The 25,294-nt window shown below is 37.5% G+C and overlaps 1 protein-coding gene across 3 annotated transcripts in view; it reads left to right on the forward strand.

Moving 5' to 3' along the window:
* The window catches only part of LOC105470400 (B and T lymphocyte associated), a 43,537-nt gene extending 18,394 nt beyond the window's left edge, over positions 1-25,143 (forward strand). For 2 of the 3 annotated variants that reach the window (XM_011722361.3, XM_011722362.3), the window contains 4 exons: positions 1,501-1,815; positions 10,212-10,373; positions 12,085-12,131; positions 15,472-25,143. In XM_011722361.3, coding sequence (XP_011720663.1) covers positions 1,501-1,815; positions 10,212-10,373; positions 12,085-12,131; positions 15,472-15,747 — 800 coding nt within the window. In that variant the 3' untranslated portion in view covers positions 15,748-25,143. The remainder of the gene's footprint in view (positions 1-1,500; positions 1,816-10,211; positions 10,374-12,084; positions 12,132-15,471) is intronic. The other variant, XM_011722363.3, reaches the window with a different exon arrangement.
* The last annotated feature ends 151 nt before the right edge of the window (positions 25,144-25,294 follow it).

The following is a 25,294-nucleotide window of genomic DNA, read 5'->3' on the forward strand; positions in this document are numbered from 1 at the left end:
TCCACTGAGACCTGAGAACTGTGGAGATATTAGCCTGAAGCATTAGCCTGGGAGAGCGCAAGCAGGAGTCTCTAACTTGTGAGTGCTGAAGCATCAACCAAGGCCAGCAATGCCATTTTATTTCTCTATTGGGTTTTGGACTTACTTGGGACCTGTTACTTTCTCATTTTTGCCTATTTCTCCCTTTTGGAATGGGAATATCTATCTTATATCTGTCCTACTACTGTATTTTGGAAGTAGATAACTTGTTTTGATTTCACAGGATCATAGTTGGAGGGAATAGGCTTCACAGTGAATTGTGCCTTGAATCTTACCTATATCTGATTTAGATAAGACTCTGAATTTGGCATTTTGAGTTGATTCTGGAATAAATTAAAACTTTTGGGGCTATTGAGATGGAATGAATGTATTTTGTATGTGAAAAGAACATGAGTTTTGGGGGACCAGGGACAGAATGCTATAGTTTGAATGCCCCCTCCAAAATTCATATTGAAATTTTATTGCCATTGTAACAGTATTATGAGATGGAACCTTTAAGACATCAGTAGATTATGAATGTATTAATGCCCTTATTGTAGGAATAGATTAGTTATCATGGGAGTGGGTGCCTGATAAAAGGATAAATTTTGGTCCCCATTTTTCTCTGTCTTGTGTGCTCCCTTCCACCTTCTGCTTTCTGTCATGAGATAATGCAGCACAAAGGCCTCTGCTAGATGCTGGCACCATGCTCTTGGACTTCTCAGCCTACAGAGCCATGAGCCAAGTAAAACTTCCATGATTCATAAATTATCCAATCTCAGGTATTCGGTTATAGTAGCAGAAAACAGACTAAGACAGTGTCTCACGTATCCGTGTGAAGAGATCACCAAACGGCTTTGTGTGAGCCACAAGGCTGTTTATTTCACCTGGGTGCAGGCGGGACGAGTCCAAAAAGAGAGTCGGCAAAATGTGGTGGGATTATCATTAGTTCTTATAGGTTTTGGGATAGGCGGTGGAGTTAAGAGCAATTGGGGGCAAGGGGTGATCTCACAAAGTACATTCTCAAGGTTGGGGAGATTACAAAGAACCTTTTTAAGGTTGGGGGAGATTATAAAGAACCTTCTTAAGGATGGGGGAGATTACAAAGTACATTGATCAGTTAGGGTGGGGCAGAAACAAATCACAATGGTGGAATGTCATCAGTTAAGACTATTTTCACTTCTTTTGTGGATCTTCAGTTGCTTCAGGCCATCTGGATGTATACATGTAAGTCACTGGGGATATGATGGCTTAGCTTGGGCTCGGAGGTCTGACAGAGGATTAAATGATTTATTTCACCTTTTAAACATATTTATTATGTGCCTAATAAGTATGAGACATTCTGCTAGTGAGGCTTAATTACTAGAAATTGGGGAATTGTTTTTGAAAATTACCAAATAATGCTTGAGAACTAATGAAGTCACATATATATGGTACTTCCAGAAGAACATATTTGATTTTAGTTTTGTTTTTATCTTTTAGGCAAAGAATCATGCGATGTACAGCTTTATATAAAGAGACAATCCTATCACTCCATCTTCGCAGGAGATCCCTTTAAACTAGAATGCCCTGTGAAATACTGTGCTCACAGGCCTCAAGTGACTTGGTGCAAGCTCAATGGAACAACATGTGTAAAACTTGAAGGTAGACACACAAGTTGGAAACAAGAGAAGAACCTTTCATTTTTTATTCTACATTTTGAACCAGTGCTTCCTAGTGACAATGGGTCATACCGCTGTTCTGCAAATTTTCTGTCTGCTATCATTGAAAGCCACTCAACAACTCTTTATGTGACAGGTGAGTTCTCAATATCTAGACCATCTGATATTTTTCTCATAATGTTTCCATGGAGAGGGGGATTCAGTTTCTCAAGTGATTATTTAGAAAGTCAATTCCCGGCCGGGCGCGGTGGCTCAAGCCTGTAATCCCAGCACTTTGGGAGGCCGAGACGGGCGGATCACAAGGTCAGGAGATCGAGACCATCCTGGCTAACACGGCGAAACCCCGTCTCTACTAAAAACACAAAAAATTAGCCGGGCGAGGTGGCGGCGCCTGTGGTCCCAGCTACTCGGGAGGCTGAGGCAGGAGAATGGCGTGAACCCGGGAGGCGGAGCTTGCAGTGAGCTGAGATCTGGCCACTGCACTCCAGCCTGGGCGACAGAGCGAGACTCCGTCTCAAAAAAAAAAAAAAAAAAAAAAAAAAAAGAAAGTCAATTCCCATAGCACATGTGAAATCTGCTACACGTCACAGATTGTTATGTGCCAGTGTGTACATATGTATGTGTATGTGTGTGTTTGAGATGAGTGAGATAGAGGAGAGTAGAGAAATAGATAATAAAAGTTATTGTTTTTGACTTTAGGGATTATAAAATTTATTTCATAAGTCCAAAAGTAGACCACTGAAATATCGAAAAAATTATAAAGTGAATACCTGTAGGTGCTAATAGCTCTGTGATTCTTTGTCTTTGGTTTTTTTTCTTTTCTTTTCTTTTCTTTTTTTCCCATTTTTCTGTTCTTTACTTTTGTTCATTACAATTTCTTGAATTTATGTTTGTGGTGCTTCAGCAGTTACACACTTCTTAATAGTTCACAGTTTGTTTAGAGGAAAAACAGCAAACAACTAACCTGGCTTCCTAATGATTTTCTGGGAATATTCAGAGCTTCATCTCTCTCCCCTGTTCCCCGACAGAGGCCTTTAATGTGCTTTGACAACTGAGGAAGGACAGATAGAAGTTAAGCTGGGGGAAACCAAGCTGAATAAAACATGAAAAAATACATAGAGAGGGGAGTAAGTGAGAGTAAAAAACATTTGGTTTATAAAAATTTTATAGCCAACATCATATTCAGTGGTGAAAGGCTTAGAGCTTTCCCCCCTAAGAGCAGGAACAAGATGTGGATTCTCGCTTTTGCCATTTCAATTTAACATTAAACTGCAAGTTCTAGCCAGAGCAAATAGGCAAGAACAGGAAATAAAAGGTATCTAACTTAGAAAAAAAGAAGTAAAACTTTATTCACAGATGGCATGAACTTACATGTAGAAAAATTCTTAAAAATTTATTTAAAACTATTAAAGCTAATACATGAATTTAGCAATTCCACATGATACAGGATCAACACACAAAAATCAGTGATATTTCTGTACACTAGCAATAAACAATCCACAAAGAAAATTAAGGAAACAGTTCCATTTACCATAGCATCAAAAAGAATAAAATATTTAAGAATAAATTTAACCAAAGAGGTACAAGAGTTGTACACTGAACAAAGAAAACATGGCTGAAAGAAATTCAAGAATATGTAAATAAATACAAAGACATTCTGTATTCATGGACTGAAAGATGTAATACTGCAAAGATAGCAGTATTTCCCAAGGTGATCTGCAGATTCAATGCGGTTCCACTAAAATCCTAACAGCTTTTTCTTGCTATTGCAGAAATAAAAAAGCTGATCCTAAAATTCACAGTGAGTTGCAACAGACCCAGAATTGCCAAAACACTCTTGAAAAAGAACAAAATTGAAGCTAAGACTTCCCTATTTCAAAACTTACTACAAAATGACAGTAAAAAAAAAACACAGTAGAACTGTCATATGGATAGACAAAGAGATCAATGCAAATAGAATTCAGAGTCCAGAATAAACTCCACATATCTGTAGTCAATTGATTTTTTATAAGGGTGCCAAGATTTTTCAGTGGGTAAAGAATAGTCTCAATAAATGGTGCCAGGATAATTGGATATTCATATGTAAAAGAATGAATTTGAACCCTCATCTCACACCATATTTTAAGAAATCAAAATGTCAGAGATTTAAGTAGAAGAGCTAAAACTATAAAAACTACATTATATAAAACAATAAAACTCTGGTTTCTTAGGAGAAAACATAGGGATAAATGTTTCTGATCTTGGATTTAGTAGTGCTTTCTTAGATATGATTACAAAAGCGTAATCAACAATAACACCAAAAATAGATAAATTGGACTTCATAAAAATTAAACACTTGTTCATCAAAAGACACTAAAATTCAACAACAAATAGACTGGCAACCTAATTTTAAAATGAGCAAAGGACTTGAATAGACATTTCATCAAAGAAAATACATAAATGGCCAATAAACATGTGAAAAAAAATGCTCCATGTCATTAGTTACTGGAGATTTGCAAATCAAAACCACAATGAAAACCCACTTCATACCCATTGAATGACTAGAATTAAAAAAAAAAATAGAAAACAAGAAGTGTTAGCAAGGATGTGAAGAAATAGAAACCCCATCCATTGCTGATGAGAATGTAAAATGGTGCAGTAACTTTAGAAAGTGGTCTAACAGTTCTTCAAAAGATAAAACCTAGTTGTCACAGTACTCAGTAATTCTATTCCTAGGTAAATATTCAAATGAAGTTAAAATATCTGTTCACACAAATCCTTGTGCGTGAATGTTTATCACAGCACTATTCACAATAGCCAAAAGATGGAAACAACCTAAATGTTCAACTGATGAATGGATAAAGGAAATGTAGTTTATCCACACATGGAATATTATTCAGTCATGAAAAGGAATGAAGTACTAACGTATGTTACAACATTGATGAACCTCAGAAGCATTATGCTAAGTAAAAGAAGATGTACACAAAAGTTGACATATGATGTGATTCTGTTTATATGAAATGTCCAAAATAGGCAAATCCATAGAGACAGAAAATAAATTGGTGGTTGCCAGGGGCTGAGGAAATAAAGAATGTGGCATGACTACTTAATAGGTAGAAGGTTTCCTTTTGGGGTGATGAATATGTTCTGAATCTAGATCGTAGTCATGTTTACACAACATTGTGAATATCTTAAATGCCATCTAATTGTACATTTTAAATGATTAAAATGGTAATTTTTGTGTTATATGTATTTTACCACAATAAAAATATATTTGGATCAAAAAAGAGCGCCCTTTAATTATAAGAAATAAGGTGGAGTTTCTTTCGTTGCTCATAAATTGACCCTTATGGTTATTGGGAAGAAAAATTTCAAAAGAGGGTTATTGCAATGGTAGCATGGCTGAACTCTAGATGCACCCTCATACAGTTTAGTTCCTTTATGGACATCATTCACTTGAATGCATACATTTTACAACTGTTCTTTTTAACGTTAATTTATTACTTTATATGCTTACTTTTGAGTGTCTTGCAACTCCCCCAAATTAGCACAATGAAAGAACCCATTTAAATTCTTTTAAAATGCTTTAAGTCAGTTTAAAATTTCTTACAGGAGCCCCATGAAAAAATGCAGAGCATTTTAGTGATAGCAGCAACCTTCAATTATGAAATATAGAAATATAGAAGAAATCGATGGCAGAGTTAGGGACTCCGCTTTTGCAAATACAGCGTCAAGCTCAGTGCTAGTTACTTGTGACCATCCATGCACTGGCTGATAAACCCCTTCAGGATGGAGGCTGTGTCTTAAACATCTTTGCTCTGTATGATGGATGTCAGGGTACCTGGAACATGGTAGGGGCTCACTAAATATTTCTTTGTAAATGAATTAAAGAATATAGTATATGCAAAGCACAAACATTGTCTTCATCAACCTGGAGAAGCCTATATTAAGGATGTATGGAATGAACACCTTCTAGAAATAATTGCATTATTAATTCACATTAATGAGACAAAATATTGAAATTTTAACAAATACTGTTTTGTAAACAGGCAAAATAAATTACAAAAATAAGGAAAATCTGCAAAATGTTAATTCTAGAATGATATATACTATTGAATAAATAAGTGCTATTAACTACTTTATATAATATATTAACATAATGTATAATAAAATTAAATGTTGAGGCATTGAGTCTACCTTCCTTGGAAGAGAAGCCGTCTTGTGTAATTCAGTCTTTCTTTATGGGAACTAATCTACTTCTATACGAGAGATGAATTTAGCCAAGGTCAGATGCAAGGTCAGAAGTTAATAATTAATTGCGATACAAAAGTCTGTTACACAAAAGTAACTTTACAATTTCAGCTCTATCCCATATTTGGGTCATTCATGACAACTAAAGATAGTCTATAGTTTGTAAAGTGCATAAAGGTGCCTATTCTAGGGATCAAGTTGGGGCTGAGATTAGGATCAACAGTCTATCTATTTTGTGGAGGAAAGAGCCCAACTTTAGGGGAAAGGGAATAACATTCCCTCCTAATTCCTGTGCCCTGGGGGTTTTATGGAACAAAGTACCAGAAGTATGAAGTGGTGAAAGAGAAAGTCTAAGAGCTAAATAGGAGACATGAAGGGCCTTGTCAGTTTTTTTCCGAACATTTCAACTCCTAGTTTCCTACTCACCTACCCTTCTTATCACTCCCTTCTTTATCAGTTTGTTAATTAATGCTCTTGATCCTTATGGAAAATCCCAGAGAATTTTCTTTGCTTCCTACTCTTGTCTCTCCACAACATTCCACTCTGTCATGTGTTTCCTCCAATTGCTTCTATGAGCATCTCACACCATCATCATCTTCCTTCTAAATAATTCCAATAAATTCTATGATTGGACTCTTTGTCTTTAGTGTTTCCCCATTTTGGTCCATTTCAGCCAAATACATTTAATTTACCTCATGTCCTTCGTAACACCACTCTCTTGCATAGCATCCCCAGTGCTCACAATATTCGGCTCATCTTTGTTAACCAGCACTCAAAATCTTCCAGAGTTTGATCCCACCACCTTTCTAGATTGTTTCTGCATTCCATATAGAGCCTCTCAACTCTAGCCTAATGGCCTTACTTGCCATAACCACATCTTCATCATAGCCCTGCCTATGCTGCTCTTGCCACTTGTAGAGCACCCATTCATCTGTCTCCACCTACGGAAATTCTACCCCTCCTTTCAATCTCAGCTCATTTTCCAAGTTCTTACGAAAGCCTTTCATGATCACCTGAAGGGAAGGGATCACTCCCTTTTACCAATTTGTATGCCATTTAAGGTCTGTGCCTCTCATTTATCATTTCCTTTCACTGTAGTAATGTGTGGAAATGTGTTTTAGGTCCCATGAAAGATTATAATGTCTTGGAAGGCAGGAATTTGTGGAATATTTCTTTTTTTTTTTCTACTTCCTTCACTAAAGGTAAATTGTTTAGGAATTAACTTTAATTTAAACTCTGTGTGAATTTAAAACTAATTTAATCTAGGTGTGCATTTTTCTTCAGTAAAGCGGTGAAAACAAAAATAACAGGGAGGGTCAAAGAAAAATTCTTTTTCCTTCTGAACCTGAAAGTGCTTAGTGAACCAAGTATAAGGTGAGGAGAAAAATATATTTTGGAAATAAGTTTAAGGACCATGCTTTTCATAAAGAAATTTTGGAGGTCTGATAAAAAATATTTTATTTTTTCCTGTGAAATATATTTCCAAAGTGATTTTGGACATTTTCTTGTTTTTGTATGTGACCCTCTTTTGCTGTTTATGTTCAAGTTAAAAGTTCATGTAAGAACAGGTCTGTGACAGTGTTGGGGCTTGGATGCTCTTGGGAAAGCACTATTCTCCCAAAACGAAGAAAAGCATCTTGTAAAACAAGCCAAAGTCCTAGGGGAAAAGTTGACAGAGCTGGGGAACAGTCATTGAAACATCCATTGGCCTGCCACTTCACCCTTCCCAAACTTCCTTTCGTCAGTTTCTGATTAAGAACTTCCCCAAGGCTGGGCATGGTTGCTCACGCCTGTAATCCCAGCACTTTGGGAGGCCGAGGCGGACAAATCACTTGAGGTCAGGGGTTTGAGACCAGCCTGGTTAACATGCTGAAACCCTATCTCTACTAAAAATACAAAAAATTAGCTGTACATGGTGGCAGGCACCTGTAATCCCAACTACTCAGAAGGCTAAAGCAGGAGAATCACTTGAACCCAGGAGGTGGAGGCTGCAGTGAATCGAGATTGCACCACTGCACTCCAGCCTGGGTGATAGAGCGAGACTCCGTCTCAAAAAAAAAAAGAAAAATGAAAAAAGAACTTCCTCAAAATGTGATCATTATCTGTGGCAGGAAAGTGGGTGTGAAGTGAGAGGGCAGGAAGTCCTTGTGGACTTCCACCCTGATTTGGAGTACCTGCTGAATGTGCCTCTTTTTATTCCAGGTGTCAGAGGTATCATTGTACAGGCTATACTGTGTCCTTATGCTTAAGGAATGGGGAAGAGGAGATCAAAGCAGATAGACGAAGATTGTGTTGTATTTACAGTCTTTCAGTGAGCTTCAAAATAAGCCCAGGAATTTACTTTGTGTCAATAATCTTGGGGTGATGTTCCACAAATGATGCTAACTTATCTTGAGATGGATTGTTGGATTCTCTGGTAGTGTGCAAACACTGGAATCCTCCCCAAGGCTAGCTCTGGTTTTGGACGTACACAAGTGTACACTCTCATCATTTTCTCAATCAATTTCAGTTCTTTTTCTTGTTTCTCTATTTCAGAACAAACTCAAAATAAGTTAGAGGAGTTTTGAATTTGTTCTGAAATAGAGAAACAGTTTGTTCTGAATTAGTTTTATTTGATCAAACTAATCAAGTAAAATTAAGGAAATTAGTTTTTTGGGGGGGTTAAAGAAGTAACAGAAGTTGGATCTTCTTGATCCAGCAGATTTGTTTGTATTAGGATATCTGTTGTAGAAACCTTAGTCCCCATTACTATCCAAGACTCTCCCCGAGACAGCTGTTTCTGGCACTCCTGGCAGTGGTTTGACTGATCACTAACTAAACAGCAGCTGCAGCATCAACAGACAACATTTGTTACCACTCTGAATAACCAAACCACTTTTTGTGCAGCTTCAATTGCCCCTAATCATTTTTACCCCAAACCCAAGCATCTAGCGAAACAAAATAACATTATAATAGAATTAATATGATTTTGTTTTGTTTTGTTTTTTTGAGATGGAGTCTCACTGTGTCACCCAGGCTGAGTGCAGTGGTATCATATCGGTTCACTGAAGTCTCCAGCTACCAAGTTCAAGCGATTCTCCTGTCTCAGCCTCCCATGTTCCTGGGATTACAGATGCACACCACCACACCCAGCTAATTTTTGTATTTTTAGTAGAGACGGGGCTTCATCATTTTGGCCAGGCTGGTCTCAAACTCCTGACCTCAAGTGATCCACCGGCCTCGGCCTCCCAAAGTGCTGAAATTACAGGTATGAGCCACCAGGCCAGACCTTAGAATATCTTACTTCAGTATTCTTCATACTGTGTTAACAGTAACCCAAAAATTAAAAAAAAAAAAAATAGATCTTACATCACAACCCATAATACACACAAATATAAAAAAGTTTCATAAGGTCTTACTTAACTGTAAGACAGAGTTTCTCCATTGACATTTTGGTCTGGATAGTGTTTTGTTGCACTAAGTGGGGGTTGCATCCTGTATAGTATAGGATGTTTAGCAGAATCCCTGGTTTCTACTCACTAGTTGCCAGCCCCCTACCTTGTTACAGCCAAAAACGTCTCCGGACATTGCCACATGTTCCCTGGAGCCAAAATTGTCCTGCATGAGAACCACTGCTCTAGTGTGTGTGATGCGTTCTGATTTCTATCCTCTTCTGTTTCCTTTTTTAAAATGCTATTTGTGACCTACTAAATTGTTTCACAACCTGCTAATGAGCTGTGAACAACTGCAGACAAACAGGACCTCAATGCATATCAACATTGATCAATAGTAATGCGCATTAGCTGTGTGCCATGCAGAGCACTTTTGAGGATATCAAAAGTATTTGGTATTTGGAGATTCTGATAAGTTATGAGACAAGGAAAGGACATTGTGTTGAAGAAACTTGAATTTCATGTTACAAACATGTTGACTTGAGTTCCCATTGCCACTCACTAGCTATCTGACTTGGGTCTATTCTTGGGGCAAAATAAAGACAATGGTTTTCCTACTTAAGGATGAATATGAGAGTTAGATACCGTAAATAGAAAATCTTAAAGAAGTACCTTCTGACAGCTATCATGAAGATTGTTCTGTGGAAGATTAACTCTATCAGAATAAAGAATTTCTGCAAAAGATAAATTATTGCAGAGCCACATCTGCTCAGCAAGAAAGTAAGAGGTGGCTGAGGGCACTGGGATTCTTGAGGAATGCCTCTGAAGGAGAAATGGGGGCACTGGCCTGAAATCTCCTTCATTCAAGTTCTGACAATGCAGAGGGGTGCCGCTGATCCCAATATATCTCGGATTTCCTAACTCTCTTTAGCATTTACTAACATTCCAGATGTAAAAAGTGCCTCAGAACGACCCTCCAAGGACGAAATGGCAAGCAGACCATGGCTCCTGTATAGTTTGCTTCCTTTGGGGGGATTGCCTCTACTCATCACTACCTGTTTCTGCCTCTTCTGCTTCCTGAGAAGGCACCAAGGTGGGTTCTATTTTCCCTCTGCCCCCAGTACCACACATTGTTATTTCTGGGGCTAAAGGATTTTTAGTTTCTTCCTGTTGTTTTCTTTCCCAATCCTGTAAACCATGGATAATGATTTCCTAGAAGACAAGTCATACTTGTGCTAAAAAGCCAGATGGGTTGGTTGGGGCTTCCTTGAGTCACGAGAGAGGCATGCTCACCGCAGCACAGTGTTCCAGCTAGAGTTGTGGCAAGCATAGCACATTGCTGAGAATTAATCATTCTCTTTGCATCAGTCTTAGGTTTGTGTGAGAAAGAGCTCTTCTAAACCTTAACAGGATTGGAAGTTGAAACAATCTCTCAGATCAAGATATCTGATTTATTTTGTATTATCCTCTTTTCACAGCCATACCACATCATGCCAGTCCCACACGCACCCTTATCTCATTGAAGAACCAATGTTCCCAGAGAAAATGAATGTGTCTGTACTTTTTGTTGCCATTATAAACATAGGCGGCCGGGCGCGGTGGCTCAAGCCTGTAATCCCAGCACTTTGGGAGGCCGAGACGGGCGGATCATGAGGTCAGGAGATCGAGACCATCCTGGCTAACCCGGTGAAACTCCGTCTCTACTAAAAAATACAAAAAACTAGCCGGGCGAGGTGGCGGGCGCCTGTAGTCCCAGCTACTCGGGAGGCTGAGGCGGGAGAACGGCGTGAACCCGGGAGGCGGAGCTTGCAGTGAGCTGAGATCCGGCCACTGCACTCCAGCCTGGGCGACAGAGCGAGACTCCGTCTCAAAAAAAAAAATAAATAAATAAATAAATAAACATAGGCTTGACCTGAATCCTTACCCAACAATAATGCATTTGAAAAATGTGGGTTTGGCTATGATGGGAATGGTGTGATATTTTGAAAATAATTCCTTTCTACTTTTGTAAGAACTCCCTCAATGTCATGACCAAATAAGTAAGAGAGGAAAGCATAGAGAATTCTGATCTAGCTTTGGCCTGAACTACTCAGTTTTCTCTTTCTTTTTTCTTCTCCTCCATTCTCTCCCATTCCTGTTTTCACAACACCAGCGACAGTGTAGTTATAGAAACTGAGCTAGATAGAGCAACCCTTATTCTGTGTGTCACAGGAATAACCTTTGACTGGGCAAAAGTGCTTCTGATATTTTGGAGTGAGAACTTCTGGAGTTCAGAACCTTCTCTGGATTCTGAAGAATTCTCTCTTACCCCAATTCTTCATCTGCAATTCCATGGCTCTTTCTACAGCCTCTCTGTATCTTTCATCATCTTTCTTGAGACTGCTGGAACCTCTCTTAGAACTTCAGAAAAGGAGGCAGGGATAAGTCTTTTGATTTACCACATCCAGAGTGAACTAGGTAGTAGGAGATCTTGGCTACATAGGTGACAGGACCGCAGCATTTCTGGCATTGAGTATGGAATGTCCCCAGAGCAAGGACTTCCAGTCTCTCGCAAGTGATATACTAGATCCTTCCCCTTCCTCTTAGATATGCCATGGGGCTATATGGACTGAAAAGTGATGGACCAGAGAGAGAGCTGGTCACTGTGAATTCTCACAAACAAGTGTGTGCTAGGCAAAGCAAATTAACAAGCCAAAACTAACAACACTATCCCTGGCATTCAACAGGGTAAGCATGGGTGGCAAGGTGGTTTACTTCTGCTTTCGTTACTCCTTTTGATTACTTCTTTTCCTTTTGTCTTCCAGGAAAGCAAAATGAACTCTCTGACACAACAGGAAGGGAAATTACCCTGGTAAACTTGATGTATCTGTTGAAACAAATGCAATTTGCGTTATACTGTGTTTATGTATTTATTCAATGAATTTATACAACACTTACCATGTGCCAGGCATTATTCTATGGACCATATATATATGTACCCATTTTTAAAGATGTGAATTTTGCATTCTGCTCTCTATGCAGCAAAAGCTCTTTAGGGTTAACAAGTATCACAATAAATGGTTCTTTGGAAGTTCATGGGAGGCAGTCTAGATCCAAGACAGAAAAGTCAGAGACTGAACCGTACAACCTTGACTCTACTCTTGCCTGTTATGTGGCTTCAGGCTATTCATTTATTTTTTATGTAAACACCTTAAGGTCTTTCTGGAAGAGAGTAGGGAGCTGATGAAAGAATGATCCCATAAATAACTTCATAAAATGGTTAGATATCTTCATAAATAGCACCAGCAAAATAGAGGCATGATCTTTGGCTTAGTTATTACACAGAGGACCCTGGCAATGTGTATGGGCTCATCAAGGAAGGGACCACCCAGACTAAAGGAAGGGAATTTTAGAGTCAATCTTTCCTACAAGGTTTGGAAAATAAATGTAGGCTTTTCTTTTGAGTTGAATGGTATGGAGATATTAGAACTAAAAACGAATGTAAGACGAGGCAATATATTTGTGGAAAAGCATTCTGAAGCCCTCTAATTAAAACTAAACAGTCATAAATGAGATACTGTAAAGGAACTTGATATGTATCTGTGTTTCAGTAAGGAAAAATAGTGATAAAGAGGTAGTAACCCTCTTAAAAATTCCACAAAAGGCAAAGTCGATACAGCCAATAATTCTGTATATAATATTAAATGGCATTCAACATTCCCCACCCAGCTGCTTAATTTTAAACCAAACCGAATACACTCAACTTGACAAACTTTTATTAAGTTTTCATGAGCATCAGTAGGTATGTGTTGAGTGCTAAGGCTTTGTTCCCTCAAATAGGGAAATCTTCTTGAATGCTATTTTCTTTCTATAGTAAATAATAATAAAACTTTCATTTGATTACAATAAGGCCAGAGAGCTATGAAATTATTTAAGACAAAAATCTAAATAATTTACTGTGCAAGTAAAACCCAGGTTGGTTAAGCTGTGGACATTTTTCTTCCTGTGTAGGCTGGATAAATTACGATTTGAAGCTTAATTCAAAAGGGTATTTTCTGTATGTGCAATTGTTTGGGAAGTTTGTTTTAAAGTGTTTTTGCTTGTCACAAGAATCTGAAGATTTTTGCCCCATTTCAGTTGTCTAGCATTTTAGAAAATAATCAAAAGGATACCATATTAGATCCTTGGGGCTAAATATTTCTTAACATAAAACTAGTATGGGAACTGTGGAGAAATCAAAGTACAGAAAGGAACTGGTATAAACGTGACAGGAAAGGAACTGGTACAAACATAACAGGTACATATGAAAGCCAAAGCTCTGATCTTAATCCAGAATGGTCCTTTGAGGGCGTAAAGTGCTTGCCTAATGAAAACCACTGAATTGTACACATAAAAGGATGAATTTTATGGCATGTGAATTATATCTAAACATATACTATAAATACAAATTTTAAAGTGCTTTGTATACCGCAACCTGCCATAGGAATGTAAGGTGGGATTGCTGTTTCTGGTTTTATCACCCCTATCCACCACACTGTGGTGCACTGGCCTTGTGGCAGCCAGCCACTTTGACGGGGTGCCACAGCAGGGGTGCTGCAGAGCGCTAGATTTTCCTTTGCTCCATTCACTTTAACAAAACGTTTCATGGAAATGAACCCTTTCTTGGGATGAGAGACAGGCAATTGAATTGACAGGTTTAAACAGATTGAAAAGTATCACAGGATCCTTGTTGATATATTGAGGACTAATGGCTATTTTTCAGTTCACTTGACAGTCTTCTTAAGTGTGCCACCTACTGACTTCAACCAGGCTCCTTCCAGTGGAGTTGGGAGTACTTTTTCTCTTAGCCAAGCAACCTCTGCCTCTTTCAGTCGCTCAGCCTCACTGTGATTTCTGGGCAGCCACCACATCAGAGGGTGGCACTGTATCAGGAATTATTACCTAGCTTCTCAGGGTAAAGCCAAACATGCTTGCATGATAGAGCTCTGCCAAGGAAATCTGCCACAGACATCCTACTGCACATAGCACAATGAGGATGACAAAGGACCAGATAAAGTGTGTAGACTTTCAGACTGTGTACCTGATACCTTAAAGGAGTTAGGCCAGACGTCAAGAGCATAAATCGATGGGCAAAACTTGAATTTAAAGAACTGAAATAGCCCCTAGGATGAACACATCTTTGTCATGTGAACCTTTGTATAGGTAGGAGTGGCTAATAAATAACTGCAGAGTGAGAAAACATCAGGACTAATTTTACTGTTTGTTTCTACAAATTCACCTCTTTCTCAGAAGCTCTAAGATATTTGGCTATATTTGAAACTGTAAGAATTTTCTTGCCGGGTGCAGTGGCTCATGCCTATAATCCGGCACTTTGGGAGACCGAAGCGGGTGGATCACGAGGTCAGGAGATTGAGACCGTCCTGGCTAACATGCTGAAACCCCGTCTCTACTAAAAATACAAAAAAATTAGCCAGACGAGATGGCGGGTGCCTGTAGTCCCAGCTACTCAGGAGGGAGGCTGAGTCAGGAGAATGGCGTGAACCCGGGAGGTGGAGCTTGCAGTGAGCCGAGATTGCGCCACTGCAGTCCAGCCTGGGCTGCAGAGCAAGACTCTGTCACCAAAAAAAAAAAAAAAAAAAAAAAAATTATTTTGATAGGAATAACAACTGGAATATTGTCTTAGAACTTTTTCTAAGCTTTATCTTTCCAAAACTGACATCAATTTTTTAATTTGAGGTCTCAAATTATAATAATGTATCTTGGCTAACTCATAATATTTATTCTTTCTGCCCCCTTCGGGGGTATTTGTTCTGCTTTATCCTTAATCTTTTTATTCTAAACTGCATTAAATGCTATTCATCATATTATAAACTGCCTGAAGTTTTCATAGGATATTTTTTGCTTTTTCCATCAATTTGGGCTATGCTTTTTATCTTAAAGGGGGATTAAAAAATGTTCTGTGACCTCAAAAGTGACCAGTAATAAAGCACAAAATAACTATTTAGGGGTGACATAGTGATTCTCAAGCCTTTCATCCTTTAATAATTGAGATTTAGCTGAAAATGTAGATGTCAGCAGCATACGTGAGGGACAGTAGATTATTTCTCACAATGGACATGACTCCATTGAAGCCTTTCATTCATAGTTTGCTAATGAATATGCACTACCATGGCCGTAAGTGTCACTTAAAACCATCCTCTTTTCTATTATAGGTTGATGTTCCCTTTAAGAGTGAGCAAACGGAAGCAAGCACCAGGCAAAATTCCCAAGTACTGCTATCAGAAACTGGAATTTATGATAATGAGCCTGACTTTTGTTTCAGGATGCAGGAAGGGTCTGAAGTTTATTCTAATCCATGCCTAGAAGAAAACAAACCGGGCATTATTTATGCTTCCCTGAACCATTCCATCATTGGACTGAACTCAAGACAGGCAAGAAATGTAAAAGAAGCACCGACAGAATATGCATCCATATGTGTGAGGAGTTAAGTCTGTTTCTGACTCCTACAGGAACCATTGAATGATCAATGTGTTGACATCATTGTCTGGGCCCAATAGGATGTCAAATAATATTTCTCAATTTGAGAATTTTTACTTTAGAAATGTTCATGTTAGTGCTTGGGTCTTAAGGGTCCATAGGACAAATGATTAAAATTTCTCTCAGAAACTTATTTGGGAGCTTTTTATGTTATAGCCTCGGACAACAAAATCTCTCCAAAGCTGATTGACGTCATGAATAGCAGAATAGTAGAATGTTTAAACTTTAGCTACATTTTACCTAATATACAAACTCGATCTTGCCTTTGAAGCTGTTGGAAAGACTCCGTAGGGAAAAGAGGTTTGTGTTATCTGCATCAGTTCACTACACACTCTTGAAAACAAAATGTACCAATTTGACTAACCAACCACAAATACAGTAATGATTGTATATTTCAAGTCAGTCTTCCATAATAAGAAATTTTTTCCTGTGTCAGTCTAAGAATGGTGTTTCTTAAATGCAAAGGAGAAATCATTTCAGGCCTGATGTAAGAAAATGAAAATAATAAACGGTGCAATAAAAATATAGAATATACCAATTGGATGTAGGGTAGATGTTCCCCATACCTGGCAAACAAATGCTTATATCTACTCTGTTAGATTGATAAGTAAATATAGGTGTTAATGGAGCAGTCAACATATAGCACATTTATGAGCAAAGTGGAGACTCATGTTTGGGTCACATAGACTAATGGATAGGAATGTGACATAATGCTGCTGAATTAATATATTTAATATACTTATGGGCATCTGAATAGTTTAAAAGTTAGAATAGGTATTATTGGGTAAGTGAAGATAGCTTAAACTGCTTCATGCTTGACTTGATAGCAAGTTAAAGTGCAATTAATGGAATGGAGGAAAAGCCAGAACATTCAATTGGTCAGTAGGGGTCAATATGCTTTCATTCACCACATCTGCATCTTGCTGTTCTTCTTACTAAGGAATCAGGGCAAATCATCTGTAGTGACATATTTTAGTTTGCTAATCGTCTATTTTAAAATACTGAGGTTGCAGCCACTTAAGAGTATAGCAAAAGATAGATTCAGATTTTTGGACTTTCCAAAGTACTTGAGCTAAATTATTTCAAAAATAGTCCATAATTTTATTCAACAGTTTGAGACGATTAGAATTCTCAGGTGCTGCTACTGAATAATGTAATAGTCTTCATCCAAAGTGGATAGCAAAGGCTAAAATCCATTTGAACAAATATGTAAGCTGAGCTGCTGCACAAATGAATGTGATGTGTGTGTGTGTGTGTGTGTTTTAGGTGGAGTTGGTGACAACAGACATGGTGCATGAGAAACTGATCAAAATGACATTACATTTTCAGTTTGCTTATGAAGCTCAAAATACTACAGTAAATGGGCCATTAAAGAAAATAATATGTGAAATTATGGAGTTGAGAGTACACGTGGGGTATACATACAAAAAGAAAAAACTGAGGTTTTGTGGCGGAGAGATTTTCTTAAGTAACACTGGCATTTTTAGTTCCTTAGATTTGGGGGTGCAGATATCCTTTTGAGTCACTGTTATTTTGCCAATTACACCTAGAATTTTAAGCAACCAATTCGAGATAGGCTCTTTTAGCCAGGGTGCATTTGTGGACAATTTATGTAAGAAAGACATGTTAGAATAGCTGCTTGTGGTATTCTTAAAAATAGAAACAGGAAATATGGGGAGGATACATTTAGCTGTCCTCTTATCAGATGAACACACAAAGTTGAACAGTTCCTTTATGATTCTCTCAAACTTAAAAGCAAAATATTTCTTATTTAGCATATTCTTAGTATGTCTTATAGTAAAGATAATGCTGATAATGATTTGTCTCTAAGATTTATTAATATATTTGTACTGTTTGCCAAAATCACAAATCATTTATGTTTTTTTTCCTTTTCAAAATGGTGTCAGAGCCATATATGCATTTTCCCAAATGACTCTATTTCACTGTTATTTACATGGCTTATTTCATTAATTTATAGATGGTTTGAGAAAAAGAATGTGCAGATAATTTAATGGTTTCTCACAAATTTTAAGCTTGTTGATTGTGCTCAATAAGAAGGTAAAGTTATTAAAACTTATTTGAAATCAATTTGGCATCTGCTTTTGTACCCCAAAATGTGTGGGCATGAATAGAATACTGATTCTTAAACCCCCTGACACATGAAAGCGACCTGAATAACTTGCTAAACTGCAGACTATCAGCTTGCAGCACTAAGAAATTCTGATTCAGGAGGTCTAGAAGATGGCTGTGTAATCGTCATGTTTAAAAGACATGCCAATTGATTTTAATATGTTTCCCAGTGTCCACAATTTGAGAAACCTGGTAGAGGGTAGGTTTGGTATATGTGGTTTATTTGATCAATTTTGTGCACCAACCAAAACTATCTAGTCCCCAGAATGGATTCTCTGGCGTGATCATATCTATTTTGCTAAATATATCAACTTTTTTTCAGAGCACCTTTAGGTTCAGCAAAGCTAAGCAGAGAGCATCGAGAGTTTCTATACCGTCTTCCCCCACATGTGCACAGCTTCTCCCATCATCAACATCCTGCACTTCAGTGGTGCATTTGTTACAATCAGTAACTAGAATTGACATGTCATGATCAACCAAAGTTCATGGCTTACATGAGGGTTCACACTTGCAGTTCTTTGGGTTTTGACAGGTATGATGACATGTATCCACCATTGTGGTGATTGACAGACTAGTTTCACTGTCCTAAAAACCCTCTGTGCTCTACTCGTTTACATCTCCCTCCCAATCCCTGACAACCGCTGCCTCTATTGTTTTGCCTTTTCCAGAGCGCCATACAGTTGGAGTCATGCCCCATGTAGCCTTTTCAGATTTGCTTATTTCACTTAATAATATGCATTTAAGTTTCCTCCATGTCTTATCATGGCTTGATAGTTCATTTCTTTTTAATGGTGAATAATATTCTGTTGTCTGAATGTTCCACAGTTTATTTATCTCTTCATCTACTGAAGGACATTTTTGTTGCTTCCAAGTTTTGACAATTATGAATAAAGCTGCTCTAAATATTTGTGTGCAGGGTTTTAGAAAAACTTCAATTTGAAATTCAGGGGTACATGGGCAGGTTTGTTATACAGGTAAACCAGTGTCATGGAAAGTTTGTTGTACAGATTATTTTATCACTCAAGTATTAAGCCTATTAGTACCCATTAGTTATTTTATCTGATCTTCTCCTTCCTCTCAACCTCCACCCTCCAGTGGGCCTTAAATGTCTGTCGTTTCGCTCTATGTTTCCATGTGTTCTCATCATTTAGCTCCCACTTGTAAGTGAGAACGTGCAATATTTAGTTTTCTGTTCCTGCCTTAGTCTGCTAAGAGTAATGGCTTCTAGTTCCATCCATGTTCCTGAAAAGGACATAATCTCATTCTTTTTTATGGCTGCATAGTGTTTCATGGTGTATATGTACCACATTTCCTTTATCCAGTCTTCCATTGATGGACATTTAGGTTGATTCCATGCTTTGTTATTGTGAGTAGTGCTGCAGTGAACATATGCCTGTATGTGTCTTTAAAACAGAACAATTTATATTCCTTTGGATACACACCCAGTAACGGAATTGCTGGGTCAAATGGTAGTTCTGTTTTTAGCTCTTTGAGGAATTGCCACACTACTTTCCACAATGGTTAAACTAATTTACACTCCCATCAACAGTGTGTAAGTGTTCCCTTTTCTTCACAACCTCACCAGTGTCTGTTATTTTTTGACTTTTTTTTTTTTTTTTTTTGAGACGGAGTCTTGCTCTGTCACCCAGGCTGGAGTGCAGTGGCCGGATCTCAGCTCACTGCAAGCTCCGCCTCCCGGGTTTACGCCATTCTCCTGCCTCAGCCTCCCGAGTAGCTGGGACTACAGGCGCCCGCCACCGCGCCCGGCTAGTTTTTTTTTTTTTTTTGTATTTTTAGTAGAGACGGGTTTCACCGTGTTAGCCAGGATGGTCTCGATCTCCTGACCTCGTGATCCGCCCGCCTCGGCCTCCCAAAGTGCTGGGATTACAGGCTTGAGCCACCGCGCCCGGCCTTGACTTTTTAATAATAGCCATTCTGACTGGTATGAGACAGCATTGTGGTTATGACTCACATTTGAATTTTCATCTCCTTTGTGTAAACACCAAGGAGGATGATGGCCGGATTGTATGGTAATAGTATGTTGAGTTTTGTAAGAAATTGTCAAAATATCTTCCAAAGTAACTGTACCATTTTGCATTTTTACCAGCAATAAATGAGACTTATTATTATTTCACATCCTAGCCAGCATTTAGTGATGTCACTGTTTTAGAATTTTGCCATTCTAATAGGTGCGTAGTGGTATCTCATTGTTTTAACTTGGAATTCCCTAATGACATATACTGTTGTGCATCTTTCCATATAGTTATTTGTAATCCATGTATCCTCTTTGGTGAGATGTCTGTTCAGATCTTTTGCCCATTGTTTAATTGGGTTGTTCATTTTCTTGTTGAATTTTAAGAGTTCTCTGTATAGTTTTGATACAAACCTTTATCAAATATGTCTCTTTTTCTAGATTGCAAGTAGTCCTTTTTTTTTCTTTTTTAAATTTTAGATTCAAGGGTATATGTGCATGTTTGTTACATGGGTATTACATGCATAATGGTGAGTGTTGCGCTTGTAGTATACCTGTCACCAAAACACTGGACATTGTATCCAGTGGGAATTTTTCAACCCTCAACTCCTCCTCACTATCTTCACAGTCCCCAGGGTCTATTTTCTCCATCTTTACATCCACGTGTGCCATTTGTTTAGCTCCCACTGGCAAATAATTTATTTCTGTCTGTGGCTTCTCTTCTCTCAGTATAATTCATAGCACTTATTTGTTATTATGTTTCCTGTAACATTAGACTGTGGGCTTCTTGTGGGCAAGGACTATGTCACATTCTTCCTCAGTTTTTTAGCTCAGTGTTTGGCACATATTAGGATTAAATAATGTTTAATTAATAAATGACTGTGTTTGCAAAGTACTCTCTTGATACTCAAAGGATGGCGCTCAAATCAGTAGCATGGGAATCCTCTGGGAGCTTGTTAGTAATGTAGAATCTCAGCCTTCACATGCTAAGTAAGTATCTACATTTTAACAGGATCTTCAGGTAATCAGTATGCACTTTGATGTTTGTGAATCTGTGTTCCACTTAACCTTTATGAACCCATCTTTCTCCACCCAAAGTCAGGTGTGGTAGGACTCTAAGTCGCATTTATAGGATAGACTAATTTAGAAAGTTCTATTTTAGGCAGAAACAGGAAAGGCCGCAAAGTAAAAATGACAAGTGAGAGAGCACAGTACTATTTTGTAGAAGTTTTGCTAAACCTGAGAACATGAGAACTGAAAGTCCTGTGCTAGAAATCAACTTACAGTTTCAAAAATAAGTTCTGGGGGGTTAAGCTTTAAAATTGGGCCCTTATTTTGAAGTTGGTCAGGTTAAACATTCCATGGCAATTGTTTTATCTGCACATAATTTATAACCACCTATTAGCACCTACCAGTTTGCTAGGTTCTGAGGTTAGTATGGTTGAGAAAGATTTCATTCCTGCCTGACACTGCTTATGGTGTAGGTGAAGTAGAAGATAAACAAAAAATTATAATCCCATTGTTGAATTTTGTTCTGGAGATAGGTGCAAAATGTGAAAACACCATAGAATTTTGTTTCTTGAGTATAAGAACTATGTATTATTCACTATAGTAGAGTTCATGTTTCTGAGACTGAGGGTTTTGAGGGAACCCTAAATAGTCACATTCCTCTGCCTCTACAGATTCTTGGCCAACTGAAAAACAGAGGAGTCAACTTGGGAATAATATTAATAATAAAGATGGATTGGCAAGCACAGCTTGGGCCCCAAACCAAAATGTCTTTCCTACCCATTCCTCCACCTAATCTTGCTTGACTTTGGGACCCCTTTATAGGAGAGTTTGGTCTACAGAAAGATACCTACCCAGTCATGTGGGGAATGTCAGCCTGCTTCAAGTTTCCTTGATTGCAAAGTAGAGTCAGAGATACAACTATAACCTCCTTGCCTTTGATGCAAGACGTTCTTTCAGAGGCTAATATGGTTAAAAGGGTGAGAAGCTCTGCCCATCACACCAGTATGTTAAATCAGTTCTCTTTCTGTAAGAAGCCTGCAAGAGGGCAGATCATAGGAGGACCTTATGTCACAGCTAAGGTGAGAACATAAGGAAAGAGAAACAATGACTTTTTCCTAGTTTGGTAAGTAATTGCTGAATGTTAAATTACTGAACTGAACAAATAAAAAACAAGAAACAACTGCTTCTTTCAGGGAAGTCAAAAAATGTCATTTGTGCCTTCTCTTAGAGCCAGAAAAAAGGGAGGAGAGAATTTTAAGTGCAGAAAAGAACCATTCAAAAGAGCATGGCACATTCTGAGATTGTTGGCCAGGCAGCCAGTGACTGTAGAGCAGGTTACAGAGAGGGAATTACAAAATGTAAGATGAATTTTAGTTGTAATTGCCACTTAAATACAATGTAGGTAGCCAAAGTTCTTTCCTGTATATTACACAAAACATTTTGAAAGATCTATCGGCAACGATTTTCTCTTTAAGCTTCTTGGCTGTCACAGATGTGCATAACTGACATGCTGATAAAGGCACACAATTTATTTTTATTTTGGAAAATGTTATTGAAACTTATCCAAGTCTTAATAAATGTTTAACAGTTGATAAATGATTTTATTTTGGGTTAAATACAGTATTGAGTAGAATTTTAGCAAACTCTATGAAGTCACAACCAAAGAGAGGTGAGAAACCTCAAACTTTCTTATTTGCCATTCACAATCTACCTTAAAATAATTAAAAATGTTAGCTCCAAACTGGATAATGACAGACTGCGTTGTTTTTTAAATTTTTGGAAATGTGTGTTTTCTTTGAATAATATGCTATAATGCAATTGGACAACATCTGATTCCTAAGTTTATTTGAATAACATTGGTGTTTATTATGCATCTTTAAAAAAAAAGTTAAAAAGTTCAAATTAAGTAGTATTATAGTCAATCTCTTCCAAGGAAGTATTCCAAGTAATAGTGGAGCTGGCCCACATATTGACTAACTGCTATGCTTTAGGGCTTTCTATGGCTCATAATCATATATTTATAAGCACCCCACAATATTTTACCTCTTATAATTCTTGATGATCCCTTGACAATAATAATAAAATGTTTATAATAATTGATATCTACCATTTATTTATTGCTTGTCTATGTGCCAAACACTGCTCTAAGTCTTTTAAATGTACAACTTTGTTTAATTCTCACAATCACCTTATGAAGTAAATGGTTATCATTCTCATTCTTCTGATCAGGAAACTGAGGCACACTAGTCATCAAGTTAACTTGTGCAAGTTCTCATCACTAATAAGTGATAGAAATTAAATCCCAACCTAGTAATCTGATTCCAGAACCTATATTCTTACCACAGCACCAACTTGAGGAGCAATGGAGAAGAATTTCGTATTGTTCTAGACTCTGTAGTATGCATAAGAAAACCTTAGATTTGTGCTGAAACCATCTCAGGATTGTCTCATTAAGCCCTGCTTAAGAGTGGTGTTGCTTGCAATTGCCCAGGTATCAGTGTTGGGCCATCAGTAGAAGGAAGGAATTGAACTAAGCAAAGATCTGGCACTACATTGGAGAAATAATACTCATGCTGATGGCAAGGACAGATTACAAGATGGTCATCAGGGTAAGTATGCACAGAAGACAAAAATGAGCAGTCTCCAATCAGGAGGTCAGGAATCTAAATAACAATGTTCAGAGATTAAACAAGTGGTATAAGAAACTAGCACAGAGCCCAACAGCATGCAAGAAGCTGGATTCTGAGCCAATTGCATTTTAATGCAGGAGTCTCTAACATAATTCCCATTCAGACTGTGTCCTAGACTGAGGTGGGCTTAAATCTCCAGATGAAAACAAATATTCAGATTTGTCTGGAGAAGAGAATTGAAGAATTAGAGACTCTAGAGGTTCATAACAACAGTGATGGGAGAAGATATGGAGCTTAGGCAGACCTGACATTTTTCACTCCCTGCCCCTGGAGAAGCATTGATATGTTGGAAAAACAAAGGAGAAACAGTGACAAAGTCAAAGAAAGAAGAGACTCAAGGACTTAGGAATAAGCCATTGAACCAAAATTGCAGTTTTGTCATCTGTAAGCTAAAAATGCACCGTAGTGGTCTTGGGAAAACCAGAGTGTATCCCATTCGTTAAAACCCACATATCACACAAAATGTCCTAGTTTTAAACTCTTTTTGCTGATAATGCTTACAAGAACCCAGAACAACCTCCAAGTTCACATGTTTTTTTTTTTTAAAGCACTGCCTATTCTGCATTGTATCTTGAATATCTTAAAGCATCTCAGAAATCTCAAAAAGTGGTACTATTAGTAGACATAACATACTTATCCACACAATCACACACACATATACATACAGACATAAAAATTAATATATGTATACAGTTCAAATAATGAAGACTAAAAATGTTAAAATGGCTACCTCTTAGAGGGAGGAGAGAATAGTGTGGAATAATTATGCATCAAAATGAGACTACAGTGAATGTACTTTGGTGTAGAGTTTGATTAGAAATAATGAAAATTATTTGCATAATTAAATAATAATACTTCATAAATAAAAAGCAATTCCTCAAATTGAAAACAAACTGAAACAAATTCAAATTTATATTAGATTGATGGCATACCACATAGAATAATTAAGTCAAATGACTTCAGTGTTTTGACTATACAACCTTGCAGGGATATACTATAACAACAAAAAGAACCATAAATATATTTTAATCTTCATTTTGTGCTTGTCATGGTAATATTGATATTATTATTTTATTTTTTGGTGGTTTCTTTGTTTATTTTGAGACAGGGTCTTACTCTGTTGTACAGGCTGGAGTATGGTGGCGTGATGATAGCTCACTGCAGCCTCGAACTTCTGGGCTCAAGTGATCCTTCCACCTCAACCTCCCGAAGTGCTGGGATTACAGGAAGGAACCACCATGCTTGGTGATATTATTATTTAAAAATAATATGCAGATAATATAGTATATAGCAAGTATATATGTTAATATATTTAGAAATATAGCTTTTTTGTATGCCAAAAATTAACAGAAGTATGGAATTAAAGATTTTAATTAAGAGCCCTGAAATCCAAGTTTTGAATTGGAGGTATATACGTAAATTCCTAATTTTATTTATTAACTTGAAAGGAAAAAAGGCATGCACATTTCTCTAATCATTAATGATTTTTAAAGCCTTAAATAAAATATTTCCAAATGTAAATCAGTAAAATATTTAAAGAATAATATACTAGAACTAAGTGAAACACATCTCCAGGAACAACAAAAACAATACCTCCAGTAGGTAAAAGAGAAAAACAACCGTACAACTCTGTATCATATCCAGAATGCTAAAAAATTGCTGTTCCTAGTCATTTATTAATTCACCCAACACATA

This window comes from Macaca nemestrina, chromosome 2, assembly GCF_043159975.1.
Source record: "Macaca nemestrina isolate mMacNem1 chromosome 2, mMacNem.hap1, whole genome shotgun sequence".
Taxonomy (NCBI): Eukaryota; Metazoa; Chordata; class Mammalia; order Primates; family Cercopithecidae; genus Macaca; species Macaca nemestrina.